This window comes from Apis dorsata, unplaced genomic scaffold (assembly GCF_000469605.1).
Source record: "Apis dorsata unplaced genomic scaffold, Apis dorsata 1.3 scaffold_256, whole genome shotgun sequence".
NCBI lineage: Eukaryota > Metazoa > Arthropoda > Insecta > Hymenoptera > Apidae > Apis > Apis dorsata.
Genome location: NW_006263534.1, coordinates 1,975,577 through 1,997,036, shown reverse-complemented (window position 1 = coordinate 1,997,036; position 21,460 = coordinate 1,975,577). Strand labels below are relative to the sequence as shown.

Here is a 21,460-nt window from a genome sequence, read left to right as displayed (position 1 = left end):
CGATCCCCGCCGACCCGAGCCGGAAGTTCTTCGCCCCTCCTTCGCAAGAGAGACAAGCCTCGTTCCCTAACGTCCAGTCGAGATGCCTGAACGCCTTCGAGTCCGATCGATGCCGGCCCAATTCTTTCGCGTCGATCCGCGACGTTTCCTGCACCCCCAGCTTCTCCACGCAGGGGCACGAGTTGCTCGACGATCTCCAATTATCGACGACGGCGCACGAATCCCCTCGCGCCCCCGTCGCGGCGCGACACATTTTCGCCTTGCACGGGCTATTGTCGATTATCGATTCCAATTGGGTGTTCGCGCGCGAGCACTTCTGATCCAACTGGTCCGAGCTCGCGAAACGGAGCCTCTTGGGCGACTCGCTGGAACACCTGACGAACGTCGATCGTACCAAGGATTTGTTCTTGAGGGAGCTTCGCGGTATCAAAGGATTCCTCCTCGCGTGGCCGTTCCTTCGATTCTCCCGTTCCCTGCTCCTCTCCTCCCTGAGGATCGGGTCCTCGCCGATCAGCCAGTACGTGAGACGCTCGCCTTTGCCTTTCATGGAGACCAGGCCCCTTTCCACTATCTTGAAACCGCCCAGTTGATCCAGCAGCTCCTTCGTCTCCCCGCTGCAGTGTATCTTTAAAGCTGCAAACGAGAGAAAAGGAAAAGTATCGGTATTTATAAATGGGGTTTGTGATTTTTCTCTTTCTCTCTCTCTCTCTCTCTCTCTCTTCCTTTTATCTCTCGATATTTCGCGGTGAAAGCGATCGAGATATAATCACTCACGGGATCCGGTGGATTCCATGCGGCTGGCCGTGTTCACGGTATCGCCGAATAGGCAGTAGCGCGGCATTTTTAGGCCTACCACACCGGCGCACACTGGTCCTAAGCGAGAAGTAAAAGTGTGTCAGCTGTGGCTGAAAATCGTAGAGAGGGGTACACGCTCGTTCGACTTGTACCTGAATGTATACCGATTCGTAGCTGCAATTTATCCAGAGACCTATGCCGAATGGTGAATTGTTTAATGGCGTCTAGGAGGCACAAGGACATGCTGGCAATTTCTCCCGCGTGCTGAATACCGTTTCGTATAGGCAGGCCGCTTACCTGTCGAAAAACCAATATCTCATTCCGCGTGAACGCGTTTCACGAACGCGAAGAATCGCTGAATGTATTTTACGAATCTCGAAAAGAGTCTAATCTGAATATCTCGAGAGAGGTATATTCATTCATCGCAATATATTTTCGAGATCCAATATTTTTTTCCAATTATAAATGCTATTACATTGAACGAATTATAACGAGAAATTATCCATCAATGATCATCGTGACAAACTATTTTCATTGTATCCTCGAACAACCATAATTTACTTTTGCTCACCACCATGTAAGCGTCTCCGATAGTCTCCACTTTGTACACGTCGTAATTTTCTATCGTCGAATCGAAGCAGGTGTACAAATCGTTCAGAAAGTCTACCACCTGTGAAAGAGAGAACGAAGAAGAAATTTGAGGCGTTGATTGTACAGTAAAGTGTCTCTAAAATTATTATAAAAGTATCGTATACTTAAGAGGAATTAGAGAAATCACCTGCAGAGGCGTGCTTTCGGCGGACATGGCGGTGAATCCTACGATGTCGCTGAAATAAATGGTGACGCTGTCGAAGCTTTCCGCCTCCACTTTGTGCCCCCGTTTCAATTGCTCGGCCACGTAACGCGGCAACATTTCGTACAGCAGGGCGTCTGAAAATTGAAAACGCTCGGTTTAAGTAATAAATATAATTCGTGGGATACGATTGAGAGTCGAGCGAGAGTGTTCAAGCCGAGTCTTGAAACCTGTTTTCTTCTTCTCTTCCGTCAATTGATCCGTTCGCTCGTCGACGAGGGCTTCCAGATTATTCGCGTATTTCTCCATCATGGCCATCATGTTGTCGAATATGTTTGGCTTCCTGAAAAAAAAAGAAGAAAAAAAAGATTCATCTCTCGTTCTTATCGTTTCGTTTTATCCGGGAGTATATTTTATTTGAGCGTCTTGTCGATTTGTATTGACAGTCTACTTTACACGAATTCCATTTATTTTAAAAATGGTTTTTCGAATACGAATTTCACAAAAAATAAACGTCTAAAAATTCCATCGAAGATAAAACGTAATAAGAAGAAGAATTGTGGAAATATTCTCGAGAAGGAGTTCTCGTTGACAGTTGGAAATTGATCTTAAGCTTAATTCGAATGAATTAAACTTACATGCCCTTCCTCAGAGGTCTCAGCTTGTTCCTCACGATCTTGAAGTCTGGTCGGGCCTCGGGATCCTCGGCCCAGCACTCTATCAGACAATCGCGCACGAAATGGAAACAGTTCTCCAACTGGTTCAACGGTGGTCTGAGATAATTCAAGGAAAACAGAGTAGCTGACAGGGTGGAAACAAAAGCACGTAAAATTTAAGTAACTTCTGCCTTGGACAGATCGCGACTTCAATCGTAATACCTGAACGGTTCCGTGTCCGTTTCCCGCCCGATCACCTTCTTCAATATCTCCGAATCGGATAATTCCGTGATCCCGAACGGACCGTGCCTCCCTTGAAGCTCGTACAACACTATCGCGAAAGAGTAAACGTCCCCTCTTTGATAATCACGCGCTATCGGCTCTTGACTCTTCGTCGATCGTAGCAGTTCAGGCGCTCGATACAACAAACCTGTCGAATATATAAATTTTTTCCCTTTTCACGAATAAATGAAAATTAGATAGATCTGGAAACTTTTCGAAATAAGATTTATAAATCGAAATCTCGAATGTCGATGCGTTTTTCATTTTATAATTATTTATTCAAAATGATTTATTTTTTGTATTATTATTATTTTCGAATATATATATATATATTTTTCCCTTTTAAATTAGAGACTGAAAACTTTTCACGAATAAATGAAAATTAGATCTAATGGATCTGGAAACTTTCGAAATAAGATTTATAAATCGAAATCTCGAACGTCAACGCGTTTCATTTTATAATTATTTATTCTTTTAAAATGATATATTTATTTTTTATATATTATTTTCGAATATATATTTTTTTCCCTTTTAAATTAGAGACTGAAAATTTTTCACGAATAAATGAAAATTAGATCTAATGGATCTTTTCGAAATAAGATTTATAAATCGATTATTTATTCTTTCAAAATAATATATTTATATTTATTTTTAATTATCTTATATTCTCTATTATTTTTAACCTCAAATTTTTTATCGTTGAACGTAAGAATTCAGATACAGTAAATCTTTCGAATATATATATTTTTTTCCCTTTTCACGAATAAATCTGGAAACTTTTCAAAATAAATCGATTATTTATTCCTTCAAAATGACATATTTATATTTATTCTTAATTATCCTTCTTAACCTCAAATTTTTTATCGTCAAACATAGATGAAATTGGTATATTTTTTTTGCTTACCGTGATACTTCTTCATAACGTCGCACGGTTCGCACTCGGCGTTCTTTTTGAACTCGTGCAATCCAAAGTCTGCCAGTTTTACGACCCATCGAGAATCCACCAAACAGTTCGACGTACTTAACGAGCCGTGATATTTTATGACGGAATCGTGCAGATAGATCATGCCCTGAAAAGTAAGGGAAAGTAAAAGAGGGAAACTCTTGAAGATGAGCTTTGAATTCGATCGCGATGATTCGGATCAATCGCGGTCCCTTCTCGAAATCGAAATAGAAAATTCCTCCGAGGGTGGGATGGAGCTTGGAAATCCTCGAAAACTTGAAACGAGCGTCAAGTTTCAACAAGCTTTTCCACGGAGAAACGAGAAAAGTTCGGCTATTGAATAAATTTGTGAAAATTTTGTTTTCAACTCGACTACCATACTGCTTCTCCATACGGGCCCCCCGTAAGACGTATCATTTACTCCAAAAGTTTCCTCTAGGATCGTACCTATTCTGCTCCGTGCCACCCTATAAAAAGTTTTTTGCCCAAACGTGTATATATATATAAACGAAATTCATTCAAAAGAAAACTTTTGAACCTGAAATTTAGTTTACTACTTAATTAATCGAATAAAAAAAGAAAAAAAAAATAAAAGAAACTTCTTATCCAAAGGCAAGAATTTAATTTACATTTCAAAAAATTTGAAAACTATCATACCAATATCCAGAACAATACGTACCCTGATTATATCTCCGACCAAGGACGCCATGAACATATTATCCAGCTTCATATCCTCGTTCTCCAAGATATCCTGTTAGGAGAACGGAAAAAAAAAAAAGAGGGAAACAGAGAGAGAATTATAGGGAATTCCGTTTCGTCTACTTAATTACAAACTTGATACCCTTGTCGAACGATTTACCTTGAGACTTCCACGGGCACAATACTCGACGACGATGCATATGTTTGGCGGGTCGGTGCACGCCCCGATGAAAGCGTTCAAATTATCGTGTCGCAAGTCACGCATCTAGGGAAACGATCCACTCTTAGTTCGCGCGCGATCTGGTCGGAAAAAGCTCGACCCTCCCCCTCCATTTAGGTCGCTCGAGAACCAGCGTACTCACCACTTTCAGCTCCTTCTTCATCTCCCGCGTAATCTCGATCGATTTCTTCCGAACCTTCTTCACGGCGAATATCCGCCCTTTGTAGACCCCTATTTGCGTGTAAATCATCGAATAACGAAAATCGGCGTCGGGATTCGAGCTTAGGGATACTTGGCTGGTTCTTACTATGGGCTGGGTCGTTGTCTGTGCAGGAAAAATATTTTTCGACGGTATTCGAAGATATTTAATAATGCTGGTATAATAACGATACATTTGGATATATGTGAGCGATAATATCTTTCTTATGCCATTGTTTCAATTTCGCAATAGCGGTTGCAGATCGAGTTGGATTTTGTTGTTAAATAATATTTATTTTTTTTGTCAAGTAATTTCTACGATTGACAATAAAATAGTTTTGAAAAAGATTCGTTTTGTACAAAGTATATATATATATGTGTGTGTATATATATATTTTTTTTTTTTGAATTCTAGGATTCATAATTTTTGGAAAACATGGGATAATAAAAAGTTAATTCGGAATAATAATAATAATACTAGCGATTTAAAATTTTATTTCAGAAAATAACATTTCATAAGAACACCAATTTAATAAATGACACGCCGTGTTTACGGCAAATTCCGTGTAACTTTCACACATTTGAACCAATGAATAAGAACAAAATTTACTTTCAAAAAAAAAAAAAAAAAAGAAATTAAATCAATTTCATCCTATATGAAACACCTCGTTTACGATTCTTAAAATCGTTTCCATTGTATAATAAGCACGAGAGTATCGTTCAGGATTTGATAGCGGAATGTGTTGAGCTTCGAAAGTCCCGGGATCAATTGGGTCGAGGTAAATGACTGAAATAACAGGGAATTGGTATAAGAGTGGAGAGAAATGTAGAAACGATATTCAGAGCGAAGGCAAGGGGTATTTACCTTAGAATTGCATTTGGTAGGCGCCTCGTTGATTCCCGACGACTCGTCTTTCTGCTCCTTGATCTGAATGTCTTTGTAATTCACCTTCCACAGTAGGGAATCCAATTCCTGCTCGTACCTCCAATTTCTGTACAACACTAGGGCCACAGCAGCCATGATCAACAGAAATCCACCTGCTATTCCACCCACGATCTCTCCCGTGTGAGCTAAATCATTGCATCGGAAAAATTTTTTTTTTTTATTTCTTCCTTCTTTCTCGATCCTTGGACGTTATTATGTCCATACACAAACACTTCTCGCTTTTCTATTATCGAAATATTTTCGAGCCTGTTAATTTATTATCTTCTTTGAGAATTTTAATTTTTTATAACGTTAGTTATATCCAGATATATATATATATATATTTTTTTTACTTATGAAAATTGAATGATTCTTGCCTTCCTATTAAAGATTTATTAAAATCTAACGGGAATTGCAAATATATACGACGTTTAATATCGATTTACTCTCAAGGATTTTATTATCAAAAATTTTCCAAGAGATTAAAAATAGTCAAAAATCGGATATCGATACCCAATTCAAAGGCGAATTCGATATATTTTTATTTTCTTTTTAATTGTAATCCCCCTTTCAAACGTTTTCACGTTTAAATCGGTCACGACCGTGGCGGCTGCCGTTTGTTGCACAATACGTAATCGCGGTTACGTGGTCGAGACACGTGGTATTCGATCTCAATTAAAGGAAACGAAAAAGGTATCCGCAGGATAGGCAGAGCGTTCTCCCCGCCCCTCGAACATTTACATATGTAAATTTTTTTTTTAAGGTCGCCAAACTTTATGATGTATTCCCGAACGATTGGCTCGCCATCTGTATGAAATATCTTATAGGTGAAAGCTAACGAATGGTAATTCGAAAGAAGAGAGGGGGAGGGGGAAAGACCTCCACCCTGATCGCATCTTCACCGAATCGAATCGTTTTCTACGTTTTCTACGTTCTGCATTCGTCCTAACGCGCTTCTTGAGTAAATTCTTGCGTTCACCTCGTTCCTCCATCTTCACCGTTGTAAACGTAAAAATAAAAAAAAAAAAAAAAAAAAAAAAGGAAAAGAAAAAGTCGCGGAATTGATTTATCGTTATTGCAATAATCGAATAAATTAAAAGAGAGAGAGAGAGAAAGAGAGAACGAAGAAAGATAATAATAATAATAATAATAAAATTGTAAATATACACGTACACGTGCATTTTTCACCGTGGTAACCGCAATGAGGCTCGGCGATCGGTGGCCCGTCACCGATCCACGAAATGTCCCTCGTCAATCGAAGTATCTGCAAAGTGAAACGTGGTGGAATCGATAAACGAAAGCGACGAAAGGTGGCCTGGGACCAGGTAAAAAGCGTCATTGAAAAATCAGTTAATGCCTTACCGGCAGATTCGTGCCGTTCTCTTTTCCCACAAAGTAAGCTATGGGGTATAAACCGTGTCCCTTTATCGGCCGATTGTCCAGCGCAATCAGAGTGTAATTGCCTTCAGCGTCACCGTTTTCGTCCATGTACACCATATATCTGTACAGATGATGTATCATGCAACAGGCGGGGCGTCGTAACCTGCGCTTTACAAGCGCTAAAAGTCCTCGTAAATTGCGCAAAGGAACCCGAGATGCGTTATTTTCCTTCCCAATTTTATATCATCATATTTATTTATTTCTCCCCGCACCTTTTTTTTTTTCCTCTTATTAATTGCCGAACTTTTCTCCTCTTCTTCTCCTTCTTTCCATCCAGTGGTTAAATTAATATTTTTCAAAGAAATATTACGCGACTAATTTCGCACACGCGTCTCGAGATCGTATCGAGACTGAAAGGAAAATTATCCCGAGAATCGGGAGAGCGTGGATAGCGGCGTGAAAGCCCCTTAATTATTTCGTAGGGTCAATTATCATTCTAGACGCTTGCGTCATCGTAATAATGGTCGCCTCTGCTTTATTGGCCTCGCGCACTTTAAACTGTCTCACGCGGCGAATAAATATTTCCACAGTGATTCAGGTGAATATATGTACATATATTCTCGAATTGCTCGATAAATAACATCATCTATTACGATCTCGAGGAGATTAAGTTTATTCAATTTCGGCCGAGAGTTTCATTTTCGGGATCGAAATAAAATTGTCCGCGATATCGACGAGATATATCTACGTTATCAATCGAGCTTGTAACATTGCTCGCCTACTTGCAAACTTGTTTCTCTATTATTGAAAAATTAAAATATGAATCGAAAAATAAAGTGGAAAATTCATTCTCGAAAAATATTCACGTACAATATTTTAGTTTTCTATATGATCCAACAATCTTTCAGATTTTACAATACGAATAACACATCTCGTTCATCTTCTCCCTAATCATTGAATCAAGATCGACTACATTATATAAAATTTCACAGATTAAAATTCCAATTCTTTCTTTCTTTCTGCATCGAGAAAAACATTTCTGTCCGCCATTTAAAATCAAAGATACGCGAATTTAATTCTTATTTTTACATTGAAAATCAACTCTCCTCTTAATCATCAAACCGCGAGATTTCCGCTCGAAGATAGAAGACGGATGACGGATCGCCGTCGTTTCCGTCTTCGTCGAAAATCGCCCGATATCCGCCACGTCCCTTTCGGCGTGCTTTTTTCTGATTTGCATAAAGGGAGAGGGGGGAAGGGCCGATATACGTACCCCATGGCGCTCCGATAATGAACGCCGTAAAGAGTCGCCACCAATTCTCGGCCATTTCTCGGATCTCGATCCTCGTCCAGAGCTTTTAGCAACGATCTCTCGTAGAGGTGCACCGCGTCGTACAGATACGCCGTCTCCGGCACGATCTGCCTTATAACACAAACAAAACGATTACGTTTAAGAAGTCGAGATGACGGTCTTCCATTTGCGCCTCCACCGTGGGAATTTTCTACACGGTGTTTTCTTTTTTTTTATTTTTTTTCTTGGAAGTGGCGCTACGGAGGATGGATATGTATATATACGTGAATGGATAGATCCATAGTTTCTTTTTTGTTTTCGTTCATGCTTGCATTCGATCGTAAATATTGTGGATGTTTATTGTGGAAATATTGTGAATACGAATGGAATCGGATTTGCGCTTTTATATTGAATTCAATGGAATATTAATGAGGTTAAAAGTAAGAATAATAATATCCGTGAATCTTTAATATCTATCTCTCGTATATAGATTTTAAATTACTTAAAATACTATTGTGAGAAATAAACAAATGGTAAACATTTATATAGAAATTTCTGAACGGAAATATACACTCAATCATTGCCAATTTAAGTATACATTATTACAGAGAATTAATTTAAAACTGTTTTAGAGAATCTTTATTCGAATCATCTATATTTGAATTGTAATTCAAGTACAAGTGTAATTGTTGGATTAATTTTTTGTTTCCAATATTCAATATTATTATCTGTCGATAAAAAACGAAGAATAAGCGCTATTGTAATAGTCACCTGAATGATCCCACCCATGTTGGCGAGGGGATTGGAGAAGTTGAAGGGCGGCTTCTGCCTGTACAAGTTCACCATGCGCGTGAAGTTAGTGGAATAAATGGGCGCGGATGCAACCACGCTGAAATAGCTACGATACGCCTTCAGGATCGAGGAGTTTGTCTTCCTCTGCCATAAACCACGGAAGTACTTGTCCGGCCGTTTCTCATCGTATTGCTCGATATCGACACCGACCACCCAGTACTCACCTGCGGCACCAATCATCCGCGATATACTTTCTCTCCGCGGAGAACGAACGGAGAATGTAATGAGAAATTTATAGGATCGTTAGGATACCTCGCGCGGAAATAATTGATGGTAATGAAAAAAAAAAAGAAAAAAAGAAAGAAATAATTTCCCCTCTCGAGAGTGAAAAACGGCTCGTGCAAAATTTTTCATCGTATTTCTTCGAGATTAATCGAAAGCGGGGAAAATATGTTTTAGTAAAGCTTGATCCAGAATATTATTAGATTATCTAGTGACACTGCTCTCTGGTATATGTACCTGATTATGCTACAGCGGATTTATACCTTTTTCCAAGAGCTTCTTCTCATCCAACGCCATTAACAGCCCCATGTGCTCGTAGTAATTGCCTAGAATCACGTAAACTGCAACAAAATTATTCTTTTTAATTCTCTCATTTATAATTCAACAGCTTTATAATTTTCTTTTTTTCTTTTCAACAAAATATACACAAATTGAGTTATTTATAAAAATTTGTAAATCTAACGATTGAAAATATAAATATCTTCGATTATTTCCTGCCAATCGAACCGAAACGGGTCAATCGTTGTTATTTTTAACAATCCTGAATGGAAAACGCGCACATAATTAACAGACGAATTACGAGCAGTATCTATTCATCGTGCGAAATTTTTAACAATAGTCACATGCGGGCTAAACAATTCCTCCTATGGAAGAATGCGGGTGGACTACTTTCAGTGTACGCAATTTGGAACAAGATCTTTTGCGTGTATTCTCATTTACTTTTTCTTTCTTAACAGTTAAAAAAATGGCTCGATTTTGCTACTCACTTCGAGTTTCCCTATAAGTCTCGGTGACGTATCTGTGGAACGGATTGGTCATGTGCGTGACGTGGTATGGCTCTTCCCAACAGCGAATAAAGTTCACTGTCACACCGGCCGCCTCGAACGATGCCAATATAGTCTCGGCGATCGTTGACATTTTGTTGAATTCGAACAGGGTCGAGTTCATGTACATGAACGTCACCTGAACAAATTACGAAAGAAAAAAAAGAAGAAGAAGAAGAAGGAGAAGGGATGAAAGATTGCATCAAAATATTAATTTGATCGTTGAGAATGAAGATATTTGAAAAAAAAAAAAAAAATAGATACTTTCAAGAATAATCTTTGGAAATTTTATATATTTGATTAAAAAAAAAAAGGAAAGAATCGATGAAATTGAACACGATCAATTGTTCTTCTTTGCTTGGAAAAAGAGATATGAGATCGATTTTTTTAATAAAAATATTTCTTTTCGAATTACTGATTAAATTAAAATTAGTGTAAAACGGGGAAGCAATTTGAATATTTATGCCTCGACATCGATATTATATCAAAAGAATGCAGGGATTGATTAATATCTCTTTCAATATTATTTTTATTTTTATTTTATCAAGTATCAAAGTTATAATTTCACTTCGATCTCCAGTCTCGTGTTAGGATTTCAAGCATCTCAATATATATAATAATTGTTCGACTTACTTTAGTCCAGTTGAAGGCCATCAACACGGAGACCACGGATTTAGAGATTTGGGTATCGGGCGGCCTCGTTCTGGCGAACGTAGGGAACTCCTTCTTGTTGGAGGTCTCTCGATGGGTGCAAAACTGAAAAGCAAAAGGACGAAACATTTTATTAGCCAAAGCTGATAACTATCGATGAGATATTTCGAGTAAAACTGGATAACAGGGAGAAACGGCACACGTGTATCGAGCAAGTCTCGAATTTGCATTGGGTTTCTAGGTCTATTAGCAGGTTGGAAAGCGAGGGACACGTGTAATGCGAGTGTGTCAGCTGGACTCGTAAAGCGTTTATAACGGTCCCTGTGGAAAATCGAACAAAAGGGGGAACGAGCATGATGATTTACGACTCGTGTCTCGCTCGACACTTGACTTGGATCAATTAATCCACGTTGTGTTACATTTTGATAATATTATTTATATCTACCCACTCAAAACGACTGGTTTGGAGAAAAGTTCGTCGAGTCGTATTTTCTAATTTTCATAAGGGAAGAGTTTAACGGAAAATTAAATTTGTTGTTTCCTTTCCGTGTATGAGTAAAGAGAAAAAATTTAATCTTGAAAATTTCTCTTCTTCTTTTTCTTCTTTGAAAGTATTTTTCATTAGACAAGAAGGAAAATTTATTAAATTTTCTCTTTTCTGATCTCGAATTGGATGTAACACAAAAAGCTACAAAAAGTATTTCTGTATCGTTTACATGTAATTTTTGTACTAATTAATTACGTATTCAAGTATATTATATTTCGTGTCATTTAATATTTTATATCTGTACAAATTGGATATTGTGAAAATGAAATGTTAAACATGGCAAAAAAAAAAAAAAGAGAACATTCGAAAAATACGAGTATACGTGCAAATACTTTTTTTTTTTTTTTGTAACCAATGTATTATGTAAAGGACAAGTATAGAAATCGAACGTGAAATCGATACGTATCGAAATGAAATTGAGTAGTCCCTTTCCCTCGACATCGAGACGAGTTATTGTGCGTATCTTCAGCGACAAGTCGATTAATTTCGCACGAGTCCATTCGAAATCGTTTAACTGACGTTAAACGAATCATGAAACAGCTTATATCTTTCGACAACGAAAAGGAATATATATTCGATGATTTGAATAATTTTCAGACAGAAAATGGATGGATTTTTTTCTCTTTCTTTTTAAATCTATCTCCAAGATTAAAACGTATTGAATCACATCTAAGGATAATTTCATCTTTCTCTTTATTTCAAAAAAAGCTTCTCTTGTCTATCCTCTATCTTCAATTATTCATTTTTTCTTCCTACGATCCCCATTGTTCATCTTCTATTAAAAGATAAGAGCTTCTCAAGATTCTCAAGTTACTCGTCTCGATCCAAAAAGAAAAAAAAAAAAAAAAAAACTTCGATTATATTTCATGTATAACTTTATTCTTTCGTTCACGTCCAACTTCACTGATCACGCCTCTTAATGCCACGTATTAATTACACGGATAAAAATCTTGACAGGGTATTTCGTTTGAGTGTCGAGTTTTATGAAGTCATCATTATCTTATCTCACTTTCTTGTCGTAACATTGTTCCTCATCTTTTTAACACACTCTTTAAAAATTGATCAGATTGATTTTTGATAAGCACAAAAAATAATTGTGAAGCAAAAATCGCCGAGTTGTGACGCTTTTCGTATCGAATTTATGTGGGAAAGAAAAAAATCAAAAGACGCGTGAAAACTCTCGTGTATATGTCTCTTTCTTGGTAAAGCTTTCATGAAGCGAGTGTATACAATATTATCATCTAACAGCAAGACAGGAAATCTCCATGACGTGTTCACTTTATCCTCATGTATATATTTATTATTAATATTAACAACGTCAACAATCATTTTCTACATTTTATTGAATATTCTTCATCATCGAATCATTTGTTTGAATTTACAGACTTCCTATTATTGTTTCACTATTAATTATTATAAATATATATATATATAAATATATATATATATATATAAAGCATCAAAATTAAAATTAAAATTTTCCTTCATCATTAACATCGCTTTCTGTTAAAAATTCTTATAAATATATATTATTGAACTTAACAATTACATAAAAGTTGCAGACATCAAAAAATTTCATCTAATTTGCCCGAGATATTTGCACCGAGATCTTCAATCGTTTGATTGATCGAATTCGAGCAAAAATGTTTCCTTCCTCAACCCTTGCAGAGTGCAGGATTGAACGTCACAACAGATACATAAAAGTGGTTGGTCCGACGACTCCGTGGCGGTGAATGGGTTAAACGTGTCGTAACCTCGGTTGTCGCACATTCGTATTCACGGGTGGTGGGGCGAATAATTTATTTGCTCGGTGTTGTTGGCCTGCCAGCTGCCGTGTAGCTCGAAGCCGCGCATTGCACCGCCAGATCACGTCGGTGTACAAGCGAAAAAACGATCGAACGGGACACTTTGGCGGAGGGGGGGGACCGTTCGTCGTTAATGCATAGGTGCACGGCTCCTTGATTTAAATAGAACTCGGGGCCGAAACTCTACTTTTCAGTCGAGTATCCACTGTGGATCTTGAGGAAAAGAGTGTACGAAAAGGATCGATTTGCGGGATGAAAGCTTTGGATTTTAGAAGAATTGTAATGGAGATATAATCGTCGAATCACGATTGCAAAGATTTTAAATTTCTCGTTTTAATTCTTATATCTTATAGAGATTTTAATCAGTCTGTTTGTAATTCTCAATGAGATACGTTTTCAAGCGTTTCATATTTAATCACAGTGAATAATTCAAGGGATTGTTTTAATCGATTTCATTTCGATTATGTAACGTCAAATTGAAAGCATACATATATAACTTGTTGACCAAAGTGCTTTCAAAATTGAAGTTAAATACTTTCGAAAGAACGAGAAGAAGAATTTTATGTCCAGAAAAGGTTTTTCCAGCTTTCGAATTGCAAGCTCTTAAAGTCGATGCATTTACATAATCGAGAAAGCTTTTCGTATCAAAGATCGAGGAAGTATATTTTTCTTTACTTCGATCAGACTATTAATTTCCAACAAAGAATTTAAAAAAAAAAAAAAAAAAACAACGATTACTCGACTGATTAAAATTCTCATTGTCACCTTCTCGAAACCTCTCTTGTCTCGTATCGAGGAGAATAAGAGGAGTGAGTCGAAACGTAACGTAAAAACCTTATACGCATTAACTTAAAGACACAATTGGGTCACATAGAGTGGAGCCCATAGAGGCGGAGAAATCTTTTGTATTAAACAGGAGAGGTTCGTTAACGGAGAATAGAATGGAAATATTCCAGTTGACTCACGTTCACTTGGTACGTTCAACCAAAGCCACGCCGCACACTTGGATTCTTTGCCAAGGCTAAGAAAGAGAGAAAATACACGCAACTTACGTAAGATATCATTGGAAGGTTGAACGCAGCGGCCATTCTTCCCTCGTGGATGCAGGTTTCCTGAGGCCCTATGTAGGCGCTGATATTCCTCGTCCAAAGATCGGCGGTCATCAGGATGCTGGTCTCCTCCTCGCCATAAGTTTCCGCGACAAGGAAGTCGAGCTTGTGCCCACGTCGACCGAGCTCACCTGCGTTCACCTACCAAGTCGAGCCATCATCTATAACATCCTTCCTTACCAGGAATTCAATTCGATCTCAATCCACCCCTCCCTCCCCCATTGGATTCCATTTCATCCTATCCAAAGCAAATTTTAAATTCTCGTCCAACAATTTTCACTCGACTCGAAGAAACGAGAATTAATTTTCTTTTTCATCTTTTTTATTTTTTACCAAGAAACAAGGAAGGGATAAAGGGATTCCAAAAATTTTATCGCTTTTAATTATCTGCTTCCGTGCTAATTGTGGTCGGCCGATGTATCACGTACGGGAAAAAATAAGCGGTTCAATTACCTCCTCCACGGCGAGCGATATGGCGCCGGATATCCGGTAACCAGGACGCTGATACTCAAAGTCCCCTGGACGCCTTTTCGAGCCGGTGATGTAGCCGAGGGTGAACGTCTCGGCGTAGACGCCCTTATCGAGCAAAATGTGGATCGCCGTTAGTAACAGACAAGCCCTCTCCACGCTTGCCAATTGCATGCCCAGTCCCGGAACCTTTGCACGTTAATTCCCTTTATTTTCTTGTAACTGATCCTTCATGCTGATTATCTATATGCTACTTGAAATATTTTTCTACTAAACTAAGAAAATTGAAAAAAAAGAAAAAGAGCGAGAAACGGAGCTTAAAGATTTATTTCTCGAGTATTTTTCCCACCTTCAAAATGTTTCTCATAAATCATCGTGATTAAATTAAATTTTAATCGATCGAATCTTATTTTAATCCATCCGAGAAAGATCCATCGATCGTTGTTCGTTTCACGATTTTACGAGCACAATTACATTCTTTTATCTCTAAAGCAAACGACTATTCCATTTCCCTCCCCCTTGTTTTCTTTTTGCATACACTGTCGTAAGTCTCTCTCTCTCTCTTTTTCTTCCTCTTCGAAAGCTCGCTGTTTACCTCCCCCCGAGCAAAAGTCAATCTTTCGACGGTACACGTAGCGGTATCGTTGCATCGTTGCTTTTATTTGCAAACACCGTCCAATAAAAGCTTGTGGACGAAAGATACAGAGAGGGTATAATGGACGAATCCGGTAAGCTCAACAGGGGTTGCAATAAACACCATCGATCTCCTACGGCGCGCTTTCACTTCCTCTTCCTACTGTTCCGCTACTCTGTTTCCGCTGCTAACAACCGCTACCAATATCCTTTCCCCGCAACTGCTCGACCGTGCTTCGAAGCAGTCACAGCTTGCAAACGAGATCCACCGGTGTATCTCTCGCCACTTTGATCGATCACGAATTTGGATCCATTTTTAGAGGGAAACGGAAACTCTTATCTTTTTTTTTTTTTTCTTCTTTTGATATATCTTCTTTTTTATCTCGTATTCGTCCATTATTCCCCATCTCCTTCAAATCGCGATTGAAACGCATCGAACCGTGCTCGAAGAAAGCTTGGATGCGGATTTCAGCCGAATTCTGAGGAAAAAAGTTGGACTCGCGATCGAAAATCGGTATATCGATCGATGGCGATAACTTAATCTCCGTTTCTTTCCCCGATCCACTTTGGCAAGTCTCTAAACTCTTTCCTTCTAAAAATTGACAATAACCTTGCACGATTTCGATTGTATAACACACGTCTGGCGAACATGTTCGAAGTCTTGTTTAACGGCCTCGTCGTTTTTTGACGCGTTATTAAAAATAGAGCGCTCTATTAATAATGAGCGAGAAAAGGAATACGACCGGTGTTTCTACGATGGGCATTGAAAACACGGTTACGAGAATTGGAATAAAATTAGAACTCGATGTGAACACCTCGTTAATGTCAGCCTTTGCCCGACACTCGGTTTCTATTAATCTTAAGTCGGGTTAAAAATTCGAACGCAATTTTGCGACGGAGGTGGACGTTGAAATTATAAAAAAATAATGTAAATCAGATGTAAGATTAATAACGAGAAAATTAGGATAATCGGAATATTTGTAATTTACGAGTTTGCTTATTGCAAAAATAAAAGCGTTGTGAATTAAATATAGGGAAGATCGGATTCTTCGAAACTTTTGTTCAAATTTGATCAACGCGTGTACTCGTTCCCATCACTACCGATACCGCTTTAGGGATCTTTCGGTTTCGATTTCGTCACAGTGACGAATGCGCGACTTTCGTTTCCCCCCAGTGATAATTAACGAGGTGCACGGGTTTATTAAGTATATACACGAAAGCGATGGCGCCTAAGAAATTAATTTTCCATGGTTACACCGGCCACGACTCGATCGATAATTTGCTATATAACCGGCGAATAAATCGGCGACCAAAAGGCGCGTTTCCATTGGTCGAATTCAACGCGTCTCTTAATGCCACGCGTTAATTAAACGGATAAAAATCTTGACAGGATATTTCGTTTGAGAATCAGCTATAAAGACATCATTCCTTTATCGAGAAACTCATCTCGGTATTCATTGTTTCTGATTTTTTCCTTCTTTTTTTTCTTCCCCTCCTTAAAAGCTATCGAGCCGCAAAATTTACGTCGATTACCATTTTCTCATCTGATAAAATTCATTCAATTTCTTTCTCAATATTGGTTTTTTCAGATTAATTTTTCTGAACATTGAATATGCAATTTACGAGTTTCCTCAATTATCGATAAACGCTTTATACTTTGGATATTTTGTATATCATGCGCATTCTGTATGTAAAAATCGAAAATGACAGAATATTCTTTCTCCTTCTAAAAAAAAAAAAAACCCAATGAATTTTTGCTCTTTCAATCGCAATATCCAGCCACTGAATTTTCTTCATCCAACGATTCTATTCTTGCCGTGGAAAGCGACGAGGAAAGAGAGCGCTTGAGAGAGAGAGAGAGAGCAACAAAGCTTCCATCGCGTTACTTACTCTAATTAACTCCCAACTGATTTGTACAAATTTCCGTTTCACGCGTTGCAAGACACGCGGCTCAATTAACCCGTATTTCATGACGTTTTATTACGAATATCTCCGCTCACGCGGCTTTTACCGAGGCTGCCCACGTTCAATTTATTCGCCGCAGCGTGTTACGGCGCCCTTAATTAGTATTAAGAATTATCGGCCGTGTTACGTGCTATCGCTTCGACCAAATCACGTATTCGCCATTGTGACGAATCGTGACATCTCCCTCCCTCGTTGCAAATTTCCCTTCGCCAAATATCGCAACTTGCACGGAGAAACAAACTGGCTACCATTAAATTCTAGATGGAGGACAAATATCCGAGCAACGGACGAGTTATCACGCCTGTGTCGTGAGAAGATCTCGTGAATCTTCTTGTGCGGTGCGCACCTGGGCCTGTTTTGTAACTTCGACGCTTTATTTCCTCCACTCCTTTTCTTTATTCTTTTTTCTTTTTTTTTTTCGTTTTTGAACCTTCTTTCTCTCTTCTCTTCAGCTCGGCTGGGCGAAAAGAAATCGCGACGGAGGTCGTAAACAGAGTTCGATATTAAAACAGAGGGGCAGAAACAGATTTATGGCGTCGTGAACAATCGTCGTGGCACGGTTGTTATAATGGCGGATCTTTAGCGCATTTTTAATGAATCCGGGACTTTTTATTCCGCCGGCAACAGGTTAATCGCTGTGTTTTTAAACGCAAACGTTTCGAGGATATGGAAAGAGGAGGTTCTACTTTTTTCTTTTCTCTTTTGTTTGTCTCCAAAGTTTGCTTTTATATATATATATGTATGTCTTTCCATTTTCGGATAGATGCATGCAATTGTGAATTCAGTCATATTTGATTAATTAATTTTAATACAGAGCGGAATTCGGTGCAATGCAAGGGTGAATTCAGGGAAAATTGTATTCAAGAAGATTATAAAGTATTGTGAGCACGATTTAAAAAGAAAAATATGCCAACAAGTATCAAGATATTATCGATGAATTATAATGTAACGCTCGAAATTTTATTTATCATGTATCGTTAAATATGCATAGTCAATCCAAGAGGAGTGAGATATAATACACGTTTCAATATTCATACGCGAAGTTTTTCGATTCTTCGTGCCCTCGTGAGTGACTTGTAATTAAATCGATTCTTAAGATGCTCCCAATACCTTGATAATTATTGGTTTCTGGATCCATATATCTTAATTGCCTTTCATTCCTTTCGAATCGCGGATAATTTTCTCGATAAAAAAAGAAAAAAAGAAGAAAAGATATCCTGACAAAAAGCAGTATTCGAAAATCTTCGTTATAAAATAAAAGCACGCGCTTACATAAAAATTTCATTCGGACAGAAATCTCGTTCTTTTCGATTATTAAAAAAAAAAAGAACAAAAAGTGATAGAAATCGTTCAAGTGATAGAGATGCGTATTCGAAGCGACTAGTGTAAAAACTATCTTAATTTTTATATATAAAAAAAAAAGAAACATCGACTTTTGATTTTTAATTAATCGTTCGAGTTTAAAGAAAACTCTTTGTCGATTCTCTTCGATAAAACTACTTCTCCCGATTGAAAACTACTCGCAAATGATCGAGGCTCGCATTTATTCGAGGCGACGAGTACGGAAACGAGTATTTCGTGCACGAGAATCTCGTTGCGCGATATTCACCGCGCGTATTTCCGCTTGTCCCGGATAAATTTCCCGCCCTTATCGCTAAATAAATATTCCACCTAATGCGCGCTTTATCGCGGATAATCGTAGAGTACGTGTCGCGCGTGTACCGTCATAATTATATTCCTCTCGTTTCGTTTGCCCGTCCCTATACCTGATGAAACAGGTGAATATCGAGAGAAAGAATTTCCTCCCACTCGCTGGGAAATTGAAGGAAGTTTGATCGAAAACCCCATCCATCCTGGATGCTAATCGTAATTTCTGCGAAACTGTTAACACATTTTCCCCTGGCAAGACAGAAATATTTCAACGAAATATATGCTTTCGGAGAAAGATGATTGTCGATGATCCTCTAATCGTTGAAAAAATTCGGTTTTGGAAAATTTAAGAAACGATTTTTAGAGAGAAGAAACGAGGCAGAAGAGGAAGCTCGATCCTCTTCGTTCTTTCGACTCCCTCTCCGATCCCCCTCGAGTGAAAATCCGAAGGAAAGGCCGTTTTCGAAATCCAACCAATGGCTGGCCAATTCGCAAGCCGTTGGACGAAGGTCGCAAGAGAAAGTAAATGTTGCACGGTTTTGTAGCACGTTTTTATTACTATTTCCTTGGATACGATATATCGACCGCCTCGGGTATTCCTCGAGCGCGCTACCAATTCGCCATGGTCTCGCGCCAATGTCCCTTCTACGAGCCCGCACGCATGTGCTGTTGCTATTACATATGTGGAACACGTTTGTCCATACCGGTGACTATATTTAGAAGTTTCTCGAAAGCGAACGTTACCGAATCGTGAATCGTGCATAAGGAAAATCCTCCACGAAATCTGGAATGATGCGCGACCTCTTCACGATTCGTGGTTTTACGACAGTCGTGGCTGGGCCATCCGCTGACGGAACAACAAGACTAGCAAATCTAAATGCTCGTAATTTCCTTGTTCCGCGTTGCTTTATTAGAATCAGTTTTTATTCATTGGCCGATCAAATTTTGCTCGAGGATTCGGAGAAATAAATCGTTCGAGGAATAAAAAAAAATCACGCGAAGGAAAAATACGAGAGAAAGAGAAAGAGAGATAAGATCCGTCTCTTTTTCGTTCCTTTTCGTAATAATTTTTTATTACGAACTCGGCCAATAGCTTCTGCCATTAGACGGGTGTATATTCTTGAATATGAATCGAGGATACGTGATTACGATCGAGTCGGGGGGAATCCTTGTCGAACGGAAAGAATTTTCGTCGAAGAGATCGTATTCCACTCCCGAGATAAAAACGAGGAACTCACGGAGGAATTATTTCCTCCGTGAAAATACGAGTTCGAGATATATATTGCCTTCCTTTTCTAACTCTAATTTGCAAACAACGCGCCTTTCTTAATTTTTTTTCGATACGACACGTGACGATAGAAAGCTAAAATTAAAACGAAATGGGATCGTCTACACAGATCGATGACGAAGGTAAAAGCAACGGCGAGGAGATTCGCGAGGGGAGATTCTCGCGAGCGGAGAACGGAAAGTGGACTCGACGCGATCATGGGGGCCGACTTTCGAAAAAGGTGATCTCGGTATCTGTGTCACATGGTGTTACATAGAGAATTTTAGGCACGCCTCGATCCGGTTGCGTCAATCGAAGCGCGTATACAGCACACCATCGAGCCTCGAACCAATCGAAAGCCGTGCTTTCAATTTCTATTTGTCATACATTTTCCAATTAGACGGGAGCCGTTTCGAATCGAAACGATCGATAATCGATAGCCGCATAATCGTCGAATAATCTCCGATCCGCTCGTTCCAAGAATAATTTATGAGCTTGAATTAATAATTATCATCGACTCGTAGAGCGAGTCGATCGATCATAGAAATGACGAGGCATCGTTGCGTCGTCGGATAAAATCCAGGGATCCAGGGATCGTGTAGAGATCTAGAGAGCGGACAGCGAAGGCGTTGCTCGATTGTGTGCAAATCGAAATAGCGGTCTCCCTGATACGTGAGATACTACGCTCTAGTTTCGCGTTATTGAAGCTTACGTTTATTTTCGTAGACGGGCGTAGAGAAGGAAGATCGACAGAGTCTTCCAACTCCTTTCCATTCGAAAATTTCTGCTCTGCATTTTCGAGATTGTTCTTACGTCTCGTCGTAAACTTCGAAAAACTGCAATCTCTTTTCATCGTCCCGAGTGTATTCCCCTGTGTAGATGGAATTTTTTCTCTTTTTTTCTCTTTTTATATATACGTATATATATATATATATCCGTTAGCGTGTATTTGTCTTCCCCCGTCATCGGCTAGGTAAATCGTTTCCTTTCCCTCGCGTTCTACCTCTAAGAGGAAGCTCTTCTCCCTTTCGAAGCTCATCAGAGGCGATATACCTCGTTTCAACCGGTAACTGGACTGAAACTTCTCCAGTTTCTATTTTATGTTTACGTCTCGGGCACAATATTACCGAGCACCCACGCAGCGGCGGCGGCGGCAACGCAAGCGCCCGAGTTCAAAGATATCTGTCATGTATTTTCTCGTCCCGATCGTCCCAAGACAATCTGTTATCCCGTCAGAGAGATATAAATTACATTCCTACACTCGCTTCTCTTTAAATTCGGATCG

General features: G+C 38.9%; 1 protein-coding gene and 1 long non-coding RNA gene across 3 annotated transcripts in view; one reads left to right on the top strand and one right to left on the bottom strand.

The window, feature by feature from the left end:
* The window catches only part of LOC102671364 (guanylate cyclase 32E), a 17,685-nt gene extending 284 nt beyond the window's left edge, over positions 1–17,401 (bottom strand). The window contains exons 1-23 of the mRNA XM_031510748.1: positions 17,184–17,401; positions 14,646–14,849; positions 14,136–14,333; positions 10,714–10,836; positions 10,024–10,219; positions 9,520–9,597; positions 8,954–9,198; positions 8,165–8,310; positions 6,874–7,012; positions 6,685–6,775; positions 5,452–5,657; positions 4,531–4,713; positions 4,329–4,433; positions 4,149–4,220; positions 3,431–3,596; positions 2,467–2,674; positions 2,227–2,361; positions 1,819–1,931; positions 1,574–1,725; positions 1,367–1,465; positions 948–1,092; positions 775–873; positions 2–633 (exon numbers count right to left, since the gene is read on the bottom strand). Of these exons, the coding sequence (XP_031366608.1) occupies positions 2–633; positions 775–873; positions 948–1,092; positions 1,367–1,465; positions 1,574–1,725; positions 1,819–1,931; positions 2,227–2,361; positions 2,467–2,674; positions 3,431–3,596; positions 4,149–4,220; positions 4,329–4,433; positions 4,531–4,713; positions 5,452–5,657; positions 6,685–6,775; positions 6,874–7,012; positions 8,165–8,310; positions 8,954–9,198; positions 9,520–9,597; positions 10,024–10,219; positions 10,714–10,836; positions 14,136–14,333; positions 14,646–14,849; positions 17,184–17,264 (3,816 nt within the window). The 5' untranslated portion in view covers positions 17,265–17,401. The remainder of the gene's footprint in view (position 1; positions 634–774; positions 874–947; positions 1,093–1,366; positions 1,466–1,573; positions 1,726–1,818; positions 1,932–2,226; positions 2,362–2,466; positions 2,675–3,430; positions 3,597–4,148; positions 4,221–4,328; positions 4,434–4,530; positions 4,714–5,451; positions 5,658–6,684; positions 6,776–6,873; positions 7,013–8,164; positions 8,311–8,953; positions 9,199–9,519; positions 9,598–10,023; positions 10,220–10,713; positions 10,837–14,135; positions 14,334–14,645; positions 14,850–17,183) is intronic.
* The window catches only part of LOC116185708, a 51,627-nt gene that overhangs the window by 7,041 nt on the left and 23,126 nt on the right, over positions 1–21,460 (top strand). The gene's annotated exons all lie outside the window — the stretch shown is intronic.